Raw genomic sequence first — 18,439 nt, 5'->3', positions numbered from 1 at the left:
GTATTTGGTGTTAAGGTAAGTTAGTGTAGATGCATACATAAAGAAAAAAACAGATAAAAGAAACTGCATTGTTGATCTTTCCTCAGTTTCTCTAAGGAAAATCCAAATTTGGAAGAATTAGCCGTAATAGCAAACAGAGATTCCTTTATTCCAAAAGTCTTCTATAGTATCTCTGACTAGCCCCTAATGCTGTCTCTCTAGTATTATAGAATAAGTGTTTTCCTCCATAATACATTAAAATGTTTTACAGCAAAGTGTTTGTGTCTAGAGCATTATTTTGGCAGAGTGGGGGATAGTTTTTTTATGCATCAGGTCCTTAGTTATAGCCAATTAAGTTATCTTAATTTTATAGACCATAAAGATAATCAGTAATTTCCCTGGTTGTTCACAAGCTGTCAAGAATGGTTCCAGGTAACCAACTCAAATGCTCATCAATAATAGACTAGATAAAGAAACTGTGGTACATATACACCATGGAATACTATGCAGCCATAAAAAGGAATGCAATCATGTCCCTTGCAGGGACATGGATGAAGCCGGAAGCCATCATCCTCAACAAACTAATACAGAAACAGAAAACTAAATACTACATGTTTTTACTCATAAGTGGGAGTTGAACATTGAGACTACATGGTACACAGGTGAACAACACACACCAGGGCCTGTTGGGGGATGGGGATTGAGGCAAGGGAACTTAGAGGATGGGTCAATAGGTGCAGCAAACCACTACGGCACATGTATACCTTTGTAACAAACCTACATGTTCTGCACATGTATCCCATTTTTTTTGTTCGATTTTAGAAAAAATAAAGTAAAAACTTTAGGAAAAAAAGAGTGGTTCCAGGTATAACCTGAATTTCCCAGGCTTGATACAAATGAGGTTCACATTTTATAGCATTTTGCCCCTACTTTCAGACACCTATAAAATGTTCTGTAAGAATTCCTTAGGCCTTTTCAGTTGCCAATGGTTAGCTAAGTTTCATAGCAGAAACACCAGAATCCTAGAGATTGTGGTTTAGGTACTTCTCTGTATTTTCAGAAATTTGTCTCTAGAAATATATCCCATATATGCCCATGAATATGTCCCTTCCATCTGTGCTTCCTCTCTGTTTCTCTTGCTCTCTTGCTTTCTTACTCTTGCTCTCTCGCGCACATGCTGACCACTACTAACCAATGCACCAGAAAGGGGCCAAAACTGTGTTAGCACTCTGACTCCTCCTCCATTGGCATAAACATCTTACACAAAGCAGGGAAGCTAATGCCTTGATATTTTGTAAAGATATTGGTGAAACATTTCTCAGTTTTTATTTAAACTCTCTCTTTTTAGGACCCACATATGAGTCTATGGCACTAGGTCAGAGATAAATTAGAATGACCACCACCATAGACTACTCAGAATCATTCCTCTCCTCAGCCAAATAAGGCTTTGATTTTGGATCAAGCCTTTTGTAGTCACTTAATCTTCCTTCAGAGTGAGTTTTTCTCCCAGGATGCTTCAGTGCTTTATGTAAATAAGCTTCTAGTAGGCTTATGTACTTGTTTACAACACAGGACCAGGTTATAAGGGTTACGCTGAGATCCCATTACAATGAGAATCTCTGAGCTCTGTGTCATGGCATAACTTGCCCTCTCATTACTTTACAGTTTTCTTTCTTTGCCTTCATCGTATTTTGATTCTATCAGTGGGTCATTTCTGCTTGTGCCCACTTTAATATGTGTCTAATACATTTAATTTGAATAAACTGTAGTCTGATTTTTAACTTACTGGCAATCTTCTAAGTAGTCGTTATTTCATATAAAAACCTCTAATTTGGCCTAGTTTTTTAATTGGTACAAAATCCAGTTTGTGAAATAATATTATATTTGGGTCAGAGGAAGCAGAGACCTCCCAGGGACTTCAGTGTGTAGTGACAAATAGCAAAATTTCATTCTTTCTATTATTGGAGAAACCCACCCGGAGCTGAAAACTGAGTAAGATAGTAGCTCCTGTGTTCTTGGGATAGCTTTAACCAGTTACCTCTCTCTGAAGATGTACAACCATCTGCAGAACTTATGTACATTTGGGCCTTACCTCTACTTTGTAGTGAGCCAGTTGTGACTAATGTTGATCTTTTGTTCTTTTAAGGAACAGCAACTTAAAATGAATGCGATATCCCATGGGGAGCAGACAGTGTCTGAGATAGCTGGTACTAATAACAATAGCAAAATATGTTGCTTTGCAAGAACAAAAAGCATCAAGTATCTTAGTAAACTTTAGGTTTTATAGCTTCTAATTTAGAACAATCAGAATGTTCTAGGAGATAGCCAATCATGGCAATGGCTAAAGATGAAAATTCTAGGAAGTGAACTGTGCCTTCTGCCCTTTCAGAAAATACAATCATGGGAAGTGACTGCCTTTGCCTTGTGAACTGGGGAGGTATTGAAATGGAAAATGTGCAAATCTCAAAAATCACAATAGGCTAATGCTATAGTGTAATTCTTGAATTTATATTTTGAAGCAAGATTTCTAGCTTAAAATCCTGCCAGTGAGTTTTGTGTGTGTGTGTGAACAGTTATCACCTTATGTGATTATGAATTAGTTTAATTAACATTGACTAGAATCTATTAAAAAATAGAATACAATTCTAAACTATTTAAATTGCAGAAAGGAAAATAAAATGATTTGGAAAATTTAGACCAAAACTTAACTGCTAAAGTGGTTAAAAGGGCTCTCTTACCAAAACAAAACAATAACAACAACAAAAGAACCAAACTAACAAAACTATTCTAGATTCTTTAGATTTGGAAACTTTCTAACCTAGGTTATTAAAATGCTAATGCATTAAGCAAAGATGTGTCTTATTCAAGGGTTAGATTCCAATATTTCACATATCCAAAATTACTCTTGAAAATCCCTTAGGAAGCCATGCATTAGAATTCAACAATCAGTATTAGAGAATCAGTTTATATTTTTGGTTTGTGTTTAAAAGCTCTGTTGTCTTTTAGAATACATACTTTCTCTTTAAGTCGTAGAGTCACACTGCTTGTGGAGAAGTGCTCAGACTACGATTGGTGTATGGGATTTATGAGTAACTTGAGAATCCAGTAAATTCACATCACTCATGTCATGCTCATTCCAGGGCATATGATTATTGAAAATCAAGCAAAATTATCTATATTACTTACACAAGAAATCATATTTTTTTCTTTTATTGCCAAGCTTATTAGAGTTGAATTTCTTATTAAGTTCATGAAGATATAGCTCCATAGTATATGATTATGTTGTTAAAGTTTCACCTGAATTTTTGTACAATGCTTTCACCCTTAAAATAGTAAAGAATGATACTATACTATATAATTCCTCTGTTCTCTACAGATAATGGATTCTGAATTAATGCATAGTATAGTAGGAAGCTATCATAAACCTCCAGAAAGAGTATTTGTTCCATCATTCACCCAGAATGAATCATCTCAGAATTGCCATCCTGCAAACTTAGAAGTTACCTCTTCTAAGATACTTCATAGCCCAAATAGCCCAGGTAATGCTGATGTAAAATTTTATATAAAATTAGAAGAATGGTAAAAGCATGCTATGAAAAACTTTTCATATTTATGTGGAACACAGATACCATATAAAGATGAATAAATATAATTTATCTCATCTATAAAAGTCAAATGATAATCTCCAGCAAGCATCTAATTTGACATAAACTATATGACAGCTAAAACTTTAAACTTAACTGAATCATGAAGATATTAATATAGTTGAATAAAAACCACCGTAGTGCAGTGTACTATTATCTTTCAGGTCTGACATCAGGTAAACCATTAGGTTATCATTTTTTCCAGTGAAAGAACCTATGTTCTTAATACTGCATCGTGGACAAAGAAACAATAAATATGTGTGATTTTACTAAAACGGAATACATCAAGAACTGAGAAGAAAAACCTTTAACTTTAAACCTAAATTGCCTTGTTAATTAGTAGAAATTGTATTTTAATATTCCTTATCCATATTCAGACTCTTACGCTCTCCAGACTGTACCTTGTTTTAAGTCCTTTCATTTGAAAATATTTTATTAAAATTGTGGTTATTCACTTTCTCAATCTTAGAAATCACTAAATACAATCATAGATATATTGTTTTTACAAGATATATTAGAAAAATGTGCCCCTCTTTAGAGTGTTAGACATTATTTTTCATTTTTTGAAGAATATGCATTATTACTTGTACATTTTTCTGGTTCACTAACAAAAATATACTGCTTATTTTTCTTAAGTTACTGTGATTGTAAGTGTTCAGAAACTTCCACTTAAACCATCAACAAAATTTTTTTTCAACAGCTCTTATTTTAGCCTTAAAAACTCTTCAGGAAAAAATTCATCGTTTAGAGCTGGAGAGAACACAGGCTGAAGATAACCTGAACACTCTTTCCAAAGAAGCAGCACAGTATAAGAAGGCCTTGGAGAATGAAACAAATGAGAGAAATCTGGCACACCAGGAGCTGATAAAGCAGAAAAAAGGTAAGAAATGCAGTACTTCTCAGAAACCAGGGGTTACTGAAGTTTACAGTTCAAAAATAATAAGCCTAGTCTAAGCAAATGTACTCAGATACCTCTGTTCTTATATATAAGCAAACCTTGTGACCATGTTTTTAGACCTTTTGATATTTGTGGGAAAAAGATTTAGTTTGAACTTAACCTCTATCATATCTGTTATCGTAATTCATAATTTCTAGAAATTAAAGGAAAAATTAGGATTTTAGACAAGTTGTGTTTAAAAATTAGAATACTTTCAGAATAACCAATATGCAATTTAACCTATAACTGAAATACTTTATATTTGCAATTAACGCTAAATTTTAGAATTTGAAATATAAAACAGCACTAGTAATTAAAGAATATAAAAGCAATAAAAATATATACAAGTGAATTTTATTTAACTGGAGGGGGAAAAAAGGTTAATTAGAAGAAATAGGCAAATGGGGGAGGCGTCTGTGGAAATTATGAAAAGTTTTGGAAATTGAGAACATAAGTCTTTTATATAATTTCACTTCAAAACTTTTGACTTCTTTTTCCTTGTTACACTACACTCATAAACAAGGCTCAAGTTTGTATTTCAGCTTAGACGTAGAATGAAGAAATGGGGGAAAAAAGATTTCTGAGGTAATTAGACAAAAGTGGAAGAAAGGGGTAAAGAAAGTAAAGAGTTAAGTGATTAGAAATAGGTTTTCTGCTATGGAATTAACTATGCTGCCAGCAGTCAAGAACAGGGGAAAATGAGAGTGGTAGATGCATATACTTGAGTTTCCCGAAAGAAAAGAAATGAATTGATAGATAGGTAAGAAACTTTCAGACTGTTTTTCCAGATGATGTTATTTCCATCAACAAGCAGGATATTTATCATCTCACAAGTTACTGACATCCTCCTCTTTCAGTAGTATGCCCTCTGGGTTTTTAGGAAGAGACAGTATTAAACCAGTTCTATGTAATTAATGAGCTATTTACAAATGTATTTTCATAACTCTGGAAAAGTCAATACTCAGAGATAAAAGAGGCCCTAAACTTTTAGCTCTTGATTGAATTCACATAATTTCTTGTGATAACCAAATCTCTGATCTATGTGATAATCAGGTAATTTACTCGTTATTATTTTGTCTTTTTCTTAGATATAAGTATACAGTTAAGCTCAGCCCAGTCTCGTTGTACTCTTCTAGAGAAGCAACTAGAATATACAAAGAGAATGGTTCTCAATGTAGAGCGAGAAAAGAACATGATCCTAGAACAACAGGTGAGCATATTTTCTACAAGGAATGATAATATAATTTTGTATGTTTTTGAAGAATATTTTAATGTCATGGGAAAGTTGTCATATTACACTCTTTTTTCTTTTCTTTTTTTTTTTTGAGATGGAGTTTCACTCTTGTTGCCCAGGCTGGAGTGCAATGGTGCAATCTTGGCTCACCACAGCCTCCACCTCCTGGTTTCAAACGATTCTCCTTCTTCAGCCTCCTGAGTAACTGGGATTACAGGCATGTGCCACCACATCCAGCTAATTTTGTATTTTTAGTAGAGACACAGTTTCTCCATGTTGATCAGGCTGGTCTCAAACTCCTGACCTCAGTTGATCCGCCTGCCTCAGCCTCCCAAAGTACTGGCATTACAGGCATGAGCCACCATGCCCGGCCGTATTATACTCTTAAGTAAAGTAGAATATAAAGCTGTGTACCAGAGATTTCCACTTACACTAATTACAAGCTAGGTCATTTGAACCACCTCTTCTGCAGAGAAAAACAAATACTGAACAGAATATTTCTTTTAAAAGAGAGAAAAAAGAAACAAAGAAAAATCATTAAGGCATTTGAGTAACTGACAAGGTGATGAAAAATCATCAATTCAAAATTTAAGTTCTCTGCAGACTTAAATTCCGTTTGTCTTGACATTTCAGGCTTCTTTCTTCTAAGGATATTTCTGGTTCCAGAAGAGGCAGTTGAGAGGCTAAATAATGCCTTTGTCAGCCACATCTGTGGCTAAGGAAATTAGAATCCAGAACCTATCAAATAGGATGCTACTAAATCTCTTCTACTCAAGTGCTTTATAAGGGTGAACGAGAAAAAGAACCCAGATTATAGTCCTACTCCAGGTTACCAAGTTAGCCTAGAAAACCTTAGTTTCTAAAGTTGAATTACAGTGATCCTGGATTACTGATATTCCCAGGGGCCTCAAATTATTTCTACAAATATTTCTTCAACAATGAGCAACTTTTAACCAAAGATAATCAGGCAGAAGGAGATAAAACACTACGAAATGAATAAGAAACAGCATGCATAACAGACTCTATAGACACTTGAAAGTTAGCTCCAGCTAGGTACTCACTGGCTCTAACAGACATTGACTTTAAAATAATTATGCTTGCTATAATCAAGTTAAAAGACAAGATTGCAGTGTTTACTGAAGAATTGGAAACTATAAACTGGCAAAGCAGATTGGAGAAAGAACCAAATAAAAATTATAGAACTGAAGAAAAATATAACAAATTTAGAACCCACTGGATCTAACAACAGATTAGAAAAATTGGTGAACTGGAAGGAGAAACCATGCAGATCAATGAAGAGACAAAGAAAGATAGTTAATTCAGAAAACAGAGAAGAGGCATAATATTAGAATGAGGTCCAACTTATGTGTAATTGGAGTTTAAAAAAAAAGGAAAGGGAAAATAGGGCAAAAGCAGTATTTGAAGAGATAATGGCCAAGAATGTTATAAAATTAAAAAGTAAAATTACACCATAGATTCAAGAAACCCCACAAAAATCAAAGCAGGATAATATAAGGAAGGCTCTACATAGATAACTCAAAAAAATAAAACAGAAGTAAGGCCAGGCACAGTAGCTCACACCTGTAATCCCAGCACTTTGAGAGACCAAGGTGGGTGGATCATGTGAGGTCCGGAGTTCAAGACCAGCCTGGCCAGCATGGTGAAACCTCATCTCCACTAAAAATAGAAAAATTAGCCAGGCATAGTGGCGGGCACCTGTAATCACAGCTACTTGGGAGGCTGAGGCAGTAGAATCGCTTGAACCCGGGAAGCGGCGATTGCAGTGAGCTGAGATCTCGCCATTGTACTCCAGCCTGGATGACAGAGCAAGACTCCTCAAAAAAAAAAAAAAAAAAAAAGTAAAATCTTAAAAAGCATCCAGGAAAAAACATATTACATTCAAAGAGAAAACAATTAAAGTGATAGCTGACTTCTCAACTGAAAGTACTGAATCCAGAAGACAAGGGACTGCTAGAGTTAAGGTGTTAAAAGAAAATAAGTGCTGGTCTAGAATTCTATGCCTAGAGGAAGTATCCTTCAGAAATTAAGACATTTTAAGACTAAAAAGACTGAGATAAGTTGTTATTAGTAGGCCTACTCTAAAGGGAATGCTAAAGGATATCAGACCGAAGGAAAATGACCTTTGGTGGAAGGTCAGAGATGCAGGAAGGAATAAAGAGCAATGAAGATGGTAAATATGTGGATAAATCTAAATGAATATTATAGAAAACAATAATGCTTTGTGTGGTTTAAATACATATTAAGAATTAAAATTCATCAGGACAATGGCTTATATATTTGGAAGAAGTAAAGTAGTTTAAAGTGTTCTAATACCCTTGCATTGTCTTGGCAGAAGGGTAAAAGTAACAGTCAATATTGGATTTTGATGGGTCAAATGCATAATAGATTCTTAAGAAATTAAAATTTATATGGAAAAGCAAAAGTCCAAGAATAGCCAGACTATTCTGAAGAATAAGATAAGGGTCTTTCTCTAATAGATATTGAAACAAATTATGATCCTTTTTAATAGCTACTCTAAGACCTGAAATATGTATCCTTAACTAACCACAGTCTGCCATATATCTGTATTAAAATATTTCGCATATAATGTAGGATCCTCTTTCAATATGCTTCCTCTTAGTCCCCTTTGTGCTATAGTTTTCATACATTTTATTTCTGCGTATGTCATACAACCCACAATACATTATTATTTTTGCTTCAAATGGTCAATTATTCTTTCAGGAAAATTAGGAAACAAAAATATTTAGTTTTTACCTTTCCTGTGCTTTTTATTTTTGTGTAGATTTCATTTTCCATTTGGTATCATTTTTCTCCAGTCTGAAGGAAAATATCAGAATACCAAGAATTGTCTTAGCATCTATTTATCTGGAAAAGTCTTGTTTCACTGCCATTGTGAAAGATATTTTGGCTGGATATAGAATTCTGGTTGACATCTTTTCTTCTTTCAGGACTTTAAAGATTTTTGTTTCTGTTATCTTCTGGATCTTACAGTTTCTAATCAAAGTTATTTTCTTTATTCCTTTATGCATAATGTGTCATCATTTCTCAGACTGCTTTTAAGATTGTCCCCTTTATCACTGGTTTTCAACAATATGATAATGATGTTCCTTTTTTTTTTTTAATGCTTGGACTTTTGAGGTTCTTGAATCTGTCCATATTTTTCATTAAATTGGAACATTTTCAACTATTATCCTTCAAATAATTATTCTGTCTCACCTCTCTCTCCTCTTCTTTGGGACTTCAACCGAATGTTACTAAACCACAGGTTACCAAGACTCTGTTTATTGGTATTGTTTTTGGTTTTGTTTTAATTAATAGATTTTATCATTTGTAGCCATTTTAGGTTTATAGAAAATTGAGCAGATAGTATAGAGAGAGTTCTTGCTCCCTCACAGTTGCCCCTATAATTAGTATCTTACATTAGTATGGTTATAAATGCCCACCATGTTGCCTAGGCTGGTGTCAAACTCCTGGCTTCAAGCAGTCCTCCCATCTCAGCCTCTTAAAGTGCTTGAATTACAGGTATGAGCCACCATACCTGGTCTTTTTTGCACATTTTACTTACTCTTTAAAAGTGTTTGATTTCAGGAAAAAAAATTAAATTTTAATTAAAAAAATTATGGGCTGGGCGTGGTGACTCATGCCTGTAATCCCAGCACTTTGGGAGGCTGAGGTGGACAGATCACAAGGTCAAGAGATCAAGTACATCCTGGCCAACATGGTAAAACCCCATCTCTGTTACAAATACAAAAATTAACTGGGCATGGTGGTGCATTTCTGTAGTGCCAGCTACTTGGGAGGCTGAGGCAGGAGAATCACTTGAATCCAGGAGGTGGAGGTTGCAGTGAGCCGAGATCACGTCCTTGAACTCTAGACTCCATCTCAAAAACAAAACAAAAAAAGATAGTTATGACTTTAAAATTGAAAAAAATAAATAAAAGTATTTGATTTTCTTGTTGTTTGTAAGCACCTAAAGTATATACATTTATAAGTACATGTTTCTTACGATATTCATATTGTGTTTTGAATTCTCAGAAATTGTATTATTCTTGTTCCATTGGCATTACTTGCCAAATTCAGGGTTGTTATTTTATTTTTATCTTTTCTAGGCCCAGCTTCAGAGGGAAAAAGAGCAAGATGAGATAAAGCTGTATGCAAAACTTGAAAAGCTTGATGTCTTAGAAAAAGAGTGTTTTAGACTTACAGCAACTCAGAAAACTGCTGAGGTAAGCTTTCTTTGAAGTGATGACAACAGGAATAAATCTTTAGTGTTAAGCATAATTGGTATTTTATGTGAATGTAGAGTAAATCTTAGATTTATAAAACTTTATTGACATCTTTTAATAATCCAAGTATGAATTCTTACCTATAGAGTGAGAGTTAATGTGTTCTGTCACAGCATGAATGAGCTGTCTTTTGATGTGAAATTGTAATCTTGACTTCTAATATGGCAGGATATTTTCATTTGTCAGATACTTTACCTAAAGGATATGGAAAAATTGTCTTATACCACTTGCAGTCAACTTAATCCTATTCTGGTTCCCCTGTCCATCCTTTTCCCCTCCAAATCCTTTCCATTTTATAGGGTTTTCTCATAGTCATAATTCCTCTAGGAAGTCCTCCTTGAGCTTTTCAACACTCAGGAAGTTCTCCTTTTGAAATAGTACTGTCTTTCTATTCTGAACCACACCACAGATGTAAGATGAGATACTTATATATTTAAGGTTATATGTATATATGATCCCTTTCAAATTATTTCCTTGCTTTGTTGTTTTATTGTTTTGTGAATATTACTCTTTTTTTTCTTTTCATACAGTACAGGTTGGGTATCCCTAACTCCAAAATCTGAAATGCTCCAAAATCCCAAACTTTTGAACACTAATAAAATGTTCAGAGGAAATGTTCATTGGAGTAATGTAGAATTTTGAATTTTTGGATTAGAGGTACCAAACTGGTAATGAAAATATTCCAAAATCTAAAATATCTCTGGTTCCAAGCACTTCAGATATGGGATACTCAGTCTGTACAAGCTCTTAAGTAACAAGGATCACATTGTATATTCCTATTATGTCTTTTCACTCTCCTTGCTCCCAAAATTACACTTATTATATTTATGCAAATAGTAGAAACTTATTTTTATATGCTTTGAATGAAACGTTGAGACCCAAGACTGTAATTGTTTGACCTACACCTTAAAAATTTCATCATAATGATTTTGTTGCTGGAAGTTAATAAAGCCTATGTGTGTGTATATTCTTTGCTTTTTCTTTGTTCTTCTTATATGTAATAGAAGGTAAAGAAGCAAATAAAGAAGTGGGAAGAAAGCCAAGAAAAATCTTAACATTGGCTGGGTATGGTGACTTATGCCTATAATCTCAGCATTTGGGAGGCAGGGCAGCAGAGCAGGGGTGAATCACGAGGTCAGGAGATGGAGACCATCCTTGCTAACATGGTGAACATCCTTAGTAGGTGGGCATCTGCTAAAAATACAAAAAATTAGACAAGCGTAGTGGCACACACCTGTAGTCCCAGCTACTTGGGAGGCTGAGGCAGGAGAATTGCTTGAACCTGGGAGGCGGAGGTTGCAGTGATCCAAGATTGCACCACTGCACTCCAGCCTGGGCGACAGAGCAAGACTCTGTCTCAAAACAGAATCTTAACATCTTATGCCTTTCCTTTTTCTCATTTTCCGCCTTAATTTGCGAAACTCTTAAGAATCAAGACCCTTAGGACTCTATTTGGGAAAGAACAAAGGATACTTGGCTCTAGTTTTTATATAACAATGTTAATTTTTCACCCTTTTTGCAGGACAAGATTAAATATTTAGAAGAAAGACTTAAGGAAGAAGAACATCAACGTAAGCTATTTCAAGACAAAGCTTCTGAGGTAAATATAGCACTATATAATCTATCACAGTAAACCATATATGTTTTACCATATTTTTGTTTTCGTTAAACTGAAACCTGTGTTCTAGATTGTAATTTCTGCTTCCTAAATTGTCTTTTTGTTATGATAATGAAACTCTCACTCAGCCAGTATAATACTTGGCTGTATTATCTGGAGGTCTTTTAATCTTTTGAAATTCTGACAAATAACATATATTCTCAGTTGAAAGAACTCCTGGGATAGATTTCAGTTTGATTGACATATGTATATTAAATAATTTACTCTTTTATAAACAAAATTATTGTAATTACCAATAGACTTAGTGACCTTCACACATACAAAAATAGTATTTGAAATTTTCTTTTCTTCTTCAAAAAGCATTTTCATATTTATAAACTTAGACCTGATAGCTCATTACAATGTTTTTGCATGTTACAAATCAATTTTATAACTTTTTTTTTTTAAATATTATAGCTTCAAACTGGGCTTGAAATCAGTAAAATTTTAATGTCTTCAGTTTCAAATCTAAAGCACTCCAAGGAAAAGAAGAAATCTTCAAAGGTGTGCATGTAAAACTTTATTCCAAACAATACTTTTATTTGATAATACTTATTTTACACCCTCTTAATGCTTATACCTACCCCTTTCTAAAAAGGATTTGAAGATATATAATAAAAGACATGCAGTAATGCATGTTGAATAATGAATGATGATTTGGGGTATAAGGACAGAAAATTTCATAAGATTCAGGTTTTAAAAAAGTAGCAGCAGTCATATAAAAAATTTAGCTCTGAGTTTTCTTTACAACCAAAGCAAAAAGGAACATGTAATGGACAGTATAGCTATATTTGTGAAATAACAGGAAGCTCTCAAGGTTTTCTAGAAAGATTAACATTTTTCTAGTTTTAAACTTCTAGAGAAATATATTTTGTGATACTTTATAAAAGAGGCACTAAATAGCATAGTAGATATTGACAACATAATAGATCCTGAAAGCAGTTTTATGTAATACATGCACAATGAAAAATAACGGTTTTTCTTACAGATTTGTTAAGTTTGTCAAGTCATTTATGTAGAGAATTTATTGTTACCTGTAATTTCTATGCTCATTTCTTGTGAATTTGTCTAAAAGTAAGGATTGGAGAGTTAGTACTTTATAGATCAATATTCTGTTTAGATGAATTCATGTTTTGAATGCATTCTATTTAAGTAACCCTTCTTAATTATGTATAATGGTATGAAAAATGCTTTTAGTCCCTTTTAATCTTATGATTCTGGAATTATGGTTTTGATGGCCATTATTGCTATTTATTCAGATATGAATGTAGTGAGTGTTCTGTGTGCCATTTGCTGTGGGAGACAGGAGATGCTATTTGGGAATTCTGGCCACTGCCATGTGCTTAGCTTGTAGATAAAATAATGGAGAGAACATTATGCTTAACTTTGGCTACTCTTATTACATAAATAAGAATTCGTGTTCAATACTTGGACTATATATTTCATAATTTTTTCATTTTCAAGAATTTTCAAACTACAATAATGAAAAATATTTCCCTAATATGACTTATTTTGCTTATTTTCTTTCCTAAATACTTGTTTTGTGTCTTGTTTGTGCAATGAGATTCAGAGCTACAAAGCTAAATAGAAAATCACTATAAGTAATTTGCCAGTGGAACACACATTGCCCAATGTGTATGTTTTATGGCATCCACTCTCTGATGATAACTTTTTTAATGGAACTTTTTTTCAGTTTACCTATTTATTGTAAAAATAGTGAAGGTGCAGAGGGAAGATAAAAGAAATGAAGGAAAGAAAAGGTAACTCCTGGAAGAGAACAGAGTAATTAACAGCAGAATCACTTTATAGAAGTACGTAGTTCAAACCCCAAGTTCACAGGGTGTGCAAATAATTATGTCTCCCTTTAAAGATGGAGATGGTGCCAAAGTTGCTAAAAGTAGGATCAGATTCAAGAAGCCTCTATGAGAGGCCTGCTTCCTATCCCACTGTTTGTCCATGTCCTGGACATAGTTCATTCAACTTACACATTTTGATGTACATAGACTGGTATCTCTAGGTGATTAAAAAAATAAGTAAGACAGGAATTTATGAGAAATAGATAAATATATAAATATGAAACAGTGTAATAGAAAATTAATAGAGGTTTAAACAAAGTGTGTTGTGGTGCTGTGTAGACAAAGGAATATGTGAAAGGTAATGTGCAAGAAGCTATATTAAAGGAAGCCTTGAAGAATTAAGTATTGACAGACTGAGATGAGGAAAAATGTATTACAGTCTGAGGAAATTGTTAGTTTTTCCAGGGACCTATACGTAATAGTCCAGTAGTGGGGGTGAGACGGGATCATAGTGAAAGTTAAAATGGAAAATAGAGCTTGGGGTGAGCTAATGGCTGACCTTGAATGCCATGTGAAGAGTTTGAAATTTTATTCTATAAACAGGAACCATTGAAAGCTTCTGAGAAGTGTAGGGACATAATTAGAGTTGCAATTTTAGATGGTAACTGACAGCAATAGGAAAATTTTACATAGAGAGAAATCATATGTGTAGATTTTATGAATCATATGTGTAGATTCATGTCACTATCACAACAATCAAGATACAGAACTCTTCCACCACTGAAAGACTCCTTCATGCTATACATCCCTTCCCTGAACATTGGCCACCTCTAATCTGTTCACCATCTGTGTATTTTATTATCTCAAGAATTTTAAATAAGTGGAATTATACAGTATGTAACTTTCTGTGATTGGCTTTTTTCCCTTGAGGTCTATCCAAGTTGTTATAAGTATCAATATATCCTTTTTATTTCTGCCTGGTATTCTGTGTTACAGATATACCACAATTTAACCATTCATCTGTTTAAGGATATTTGGAGCTGGGTGTGGTGGCTCACACCTGTAATTCCAACACTTTGGGAAGTCAAGACAGATGGATCATTTGAGGTCAGGAGTTCAAGACCAGCCTGGCCAACATGGTGAAACCCTGTCTCTACTAAAAATACAAAAATTAGCCTGGCAGTAGTGGCACTCACCTGTAATCCCAGCTACTCAGGAGCCTAAGGCAGGAGAATCGCTTGAGCCTGGGAGACCGAGGTTTTGCTGAGCCGAGATTGCACCACTGTACCCCAAGTCTGGGTGACAGAATGAGACCCTGTCTCAAAAAAAAAAACAGTTTTTTAGCTATTACAAACAAAGCTGTTATGAACATTTGTGCACAGGTTTTTATGTGAACATAACTTTCCATTTTTCTAGGATAAATGCCTAAGAGAACAATTGTTGGGTCATGTGATAAGCATGTTTTTAGTTTTATAAGAAACTGCTAAACTGTCTTCCAAAATGGCTGTACCATTTTGTATTCCCACCAACAATATGTGAGTGATTCATTTTCTCTACATGCTTGCCAACATTTGGTATCGTCACTATTTTTTATTTTGGCCATTCTGATAGATGTGCAGTGATATTTCACTGAAATTTTAACTTGCATTTACATAATAACTAATGATGTTGAATATCTTTTCATATGTTCGCCATATGTATGTCTTTGTCAGTGAAATTTCTGTTCATGTCTTTTGCTCATTTTCCAGTTGCACTGTTTTCTGTTGAGTTTTGAGAGTTCTTCATATCAGAAGTAACTTTTAAAATAATTTTTGTTTATGTTTTTTCTTGTCAATCCCTAGAAAACTAAATGTGTAAAGAGAGGACCACCTGGGCAAATTTGTTCAAAGTTTGGAGCACTGCCTTTTGTGGCTGGAAAGGTAAGAGGGGATAAAATGAAGAGAGTTGTTCCGAAAAACTCCTGCTTTGTTGTAAGTGCTATTTAAATATCTTCAGTCATTTAAAATTGTTCTCAGTTATTTCTTTTCCAATACGTTTGCCAGTGCAAGCTGTTCCATGAATGCAAATATGCAAAAATTTTTGCAGATGAGGCAACATCGTGGCCCACATATCCTTCAGAAATCTTCTAATGAGACTGAGCCTAGATGTCTCCCCAAGCCGTCTAGAACAACTTCCTGGTGTAAGGCTATTCATACTGACTCAGAAAGGTCCATTTCCATTTGTGACAATTTATCCGAACTTCTGATGGCAATGCAAGATGAGCTGGACCAAATGAGTATGTAAGTATTCTTTTTTTTTTTTTTTAAATAGACAATGTCTTGCTATGTTGCCCAGGCTAGTCTTGAATTTCTGGTTTCAGGTAGTCCTCCTGCCTTGGCCTCCCAAAATACTGGAATTACAAACATGAGTCACCATGCCTGACCAGTATTTTTATTCTTTATCAGGAGAAGTACCAAGATATTTAGATATCATTTTTCTCTTCTTAGTCTTAAGAACAATACCACTTATAAATTCTTAAAGGCCTTACTTAGCCATTTGGACAGATATATTGTCACAGTTTTTTCATTGTATTTATTAGTACTATTTAAATTTCAATTCTGTGTAACTAGTACTTTTTCATTCTAAGGTATTTCTGTATTCACAAAATCTGGACTGATAGATATTACTATCATTCTAACATAGGATCTGATGACCTTAGATTATAACTCACAAAAGCTTTTATAAGGCTCTCCCTTTGCGTTTTAGAATCTTTTAGCTGAATGATTTCATTAGACAAGTAGGAATGTAATACCTTGTTTTAGATTCTGTCTGGTCTGCATTACAAATTTTGAAGCATCTATAGTAAGAAAGATTTCCGTATGAGATACATTATATTGTGCCTCCCTCTCCCTTAAATATATATTCAACAGAAATTTCAGAACTATGTTATTTGGCTGACCAGCTAGTTGATCTAAGACCTCTGTAGAAGATATAACTAATTCTATTAACAGCATTTCAGTAGGCTAACTCCAAATCCAGAAATTTTTCAGGCAAATACCACAGCTGGAATTCTTCCAAAGATCTTACATCAATAATGAAAAAGAGAACCCTTTAATAACTCTAGTTAAAAACATCAAATATCTTACTACATGGATCTGTGAACATCAAGAATTCAGATTTTTTTAAAGTTCCTTAGCAGTGTTAAGGTATTTCTAAATGTATTTAATTTCAAATCACAGGAGCCTGGTTATATTTACCATAGAGTTAAACAACTCTAAAGAAGGATATTTTTTAGAGGGTAATGTTTAACTCTGACTGAAACTTATGATTGAACAGAAAATTGCTTCATTATGGTAAAGACATATGTGCAATAAACTATAATAGTGCTTAATATTTGCTATTCTTTCATAGGGAGCACCAAGAACTACTGAAACAAATGAAGGAAACTGAAAGCCATTCAATGTGTAATGACATAGAATGTGAACTAGAGTGTTTAGTCAAGAAAATGGAAATTAAAGGAGAACAAATCTCCAAACTGAAGAAGCATCAAGACAGTGTAAGAAGGCTTTAGTAAGAGATTTTAATAAAAAGATAAAATATCTGGATTCAGTGTTATATCTCTGTATGACTTTCCAAATTTGAGGTCTGTATATGGGAATTAGGGAAAAAATAGATGGTAGTCACATAGGCCTGTGACAAAATACAGCCATCTGTCCCATTGGAATAACATGGACCTCCTACATAACTCTCCAAGTTAAAATTTTTTTAATGAGCAAAGAAACTTAGTTATATATTCAGAAATGGCTTTGGGGAAATAGTGAGGTAGACTAAACTTGCCTTAGAAGCCCTCCAGTTACTCTCTTAGCTATCTATTTTCTTTTCCTTCTCTCTTCTAATGCTTTAATGATACCCCTTATGTCAGCAGGTCTCTAATTCACTACCAGACATAAACCTGGCTCCCAAGCAGTGCCCCAATCCTTAAAGCATGTTTCCCCTTTCCCAAAACAAGCTATGTTATGTTCCATTCCCTGGGAACCTATACTAAGCTAGCTATAGTGAGTAGGACAGGGATGGTAAGGAAAACTCTATATTTATATGTTAAGTTTTAATAACTAAGAATAGTGAATGGTTTACTATTTTAACAAGAATCATGAAGTATAATATTTAGTTCCAAGACAATTACTCCATAGGTTGAACTTGGAGCACTATGACACTGTTGGAGCAGAAGGCGGAGGGAGCCTTTCCAAGGAACCCTCAAGTCCCATCATGAAGCCATATGTCTATGGACAAAATCACCATTCATCAAAGTTAATGATATATGAATGTCACAAATAAGCCTCCCTGCTTTTTATAGGAAAGTAATAAAAGATGCAGAATATTATTACTTTTATTCTTCTTATGACAAAGAAAGAAAGGAAAAAAGTGAAATTTTTAAAACAAGTATTTTTATTTTACTGTCTTTTAAGGCTATAATAAGTAAAAATTTATGTATGATTGTTTTGGAGTGAAGATTATACAACTTCTATACTTTCTTGAAATTGCATAGGAGAAAATTGAATAGAAGAATGATCATTTTTTTAAACTCGGGTAGTTTATACTGTATTTTGAAAAACGTGATTTATATTCCATAATAGCTATAACAGTTATAAATTTTTAAGCATTATATTATGATAAATGTAATATCTGTAATAAAAATTGCCTGTTAGCCAAATAGAGAACTAGGTACTCACCCAAAGTCTGAATCAGCTCTACAAATTAAACCTATGCTACAAATTAAACCTATGCTCAAGTGACATAGCCTAAGTAATGGGTTAGACTTTGCAAAAGTGGGTTTTGGCTAGTTGATAGGTATTGTTTTTGTTTAATTCTGTCTGCCTCTGCTATTACCATATACTACTCAAGGATA

At 33.9% G+C, this 18,439-nt stretch overlaps 1 protein-coding gene across 7 annotated transcripts in view; it reads left to right on the top strand.

Moving 5' to 3' along the window:
- CEP57L1 (centrosomal protein 57 like 1) overlaps positions 1-18,439 on the top strand; it is a 59,038-nt gene that overhangs the window by 23,685 nt on the left and 16,914 nt on the right. For 4 of the 7 annotated variants that reach the window (XM_074397625.1, XM_074397627.1, XM_074397624.1 and 1 more), the window contains 9 exons: positions 3,356-3,518; positions 4,324-4,503; positions 5,649-5,770; positions 9,925-10,041; positions 11,624-11,701; positions 12,176-12,262; positions 15,396-15,473; positions 15,640-15,833; positions 16,945-17,089. In XM_074397625.1, the coding sequence (XP_074253726.1) occupies positions 3,356-3,518; positions 4,324-4,503; positions 5,649-5,770; positions 9,925-10,041; positions 11,624-11,701; positions 12,176-12,262; positions 15,396-15,473; positions 15,640-15,833; positions 16,945-17,089 (1,164 nt within the window). The remainder of the gene's footprint in view (positions 1-3,355; positions 3,519-4,323; positions 4,504-5,648; positions 5,771-9,924; positions 10,042-11,623; positions 11,702-12,175; positions 12,263-15,395; positions 15,474-15,639; positions 15,834-16,944; positions 17,090-18,439) is intronic. The other 3 variants (XM_074397629.1, XM_074397630.1, XM_074397628.1) reach the window with 2 other exon arrangements.

The sequence above is a fragment of the Saimiri boliviensis genome, chromosome 4 (genome assembly GCF_048565385.1).
Source record: "Saimiri boliviensis isolate mSaiBol1 chromosome 4, mSaiBol1.pri, whole genome shotgun sequence".
Taxonomy (NCBI): domain Eukaryota; kingdom Metazoa; phylum Chordata; class Mammalia; order Primates; family Cebidae; genus Saimiri; species Saimiri boliviensis.
The sequence above is the reverse complement of the archived record's forward strand: the minus strand, read 5'-3'. Positions and strand labels throughout refer to the sequence as shown.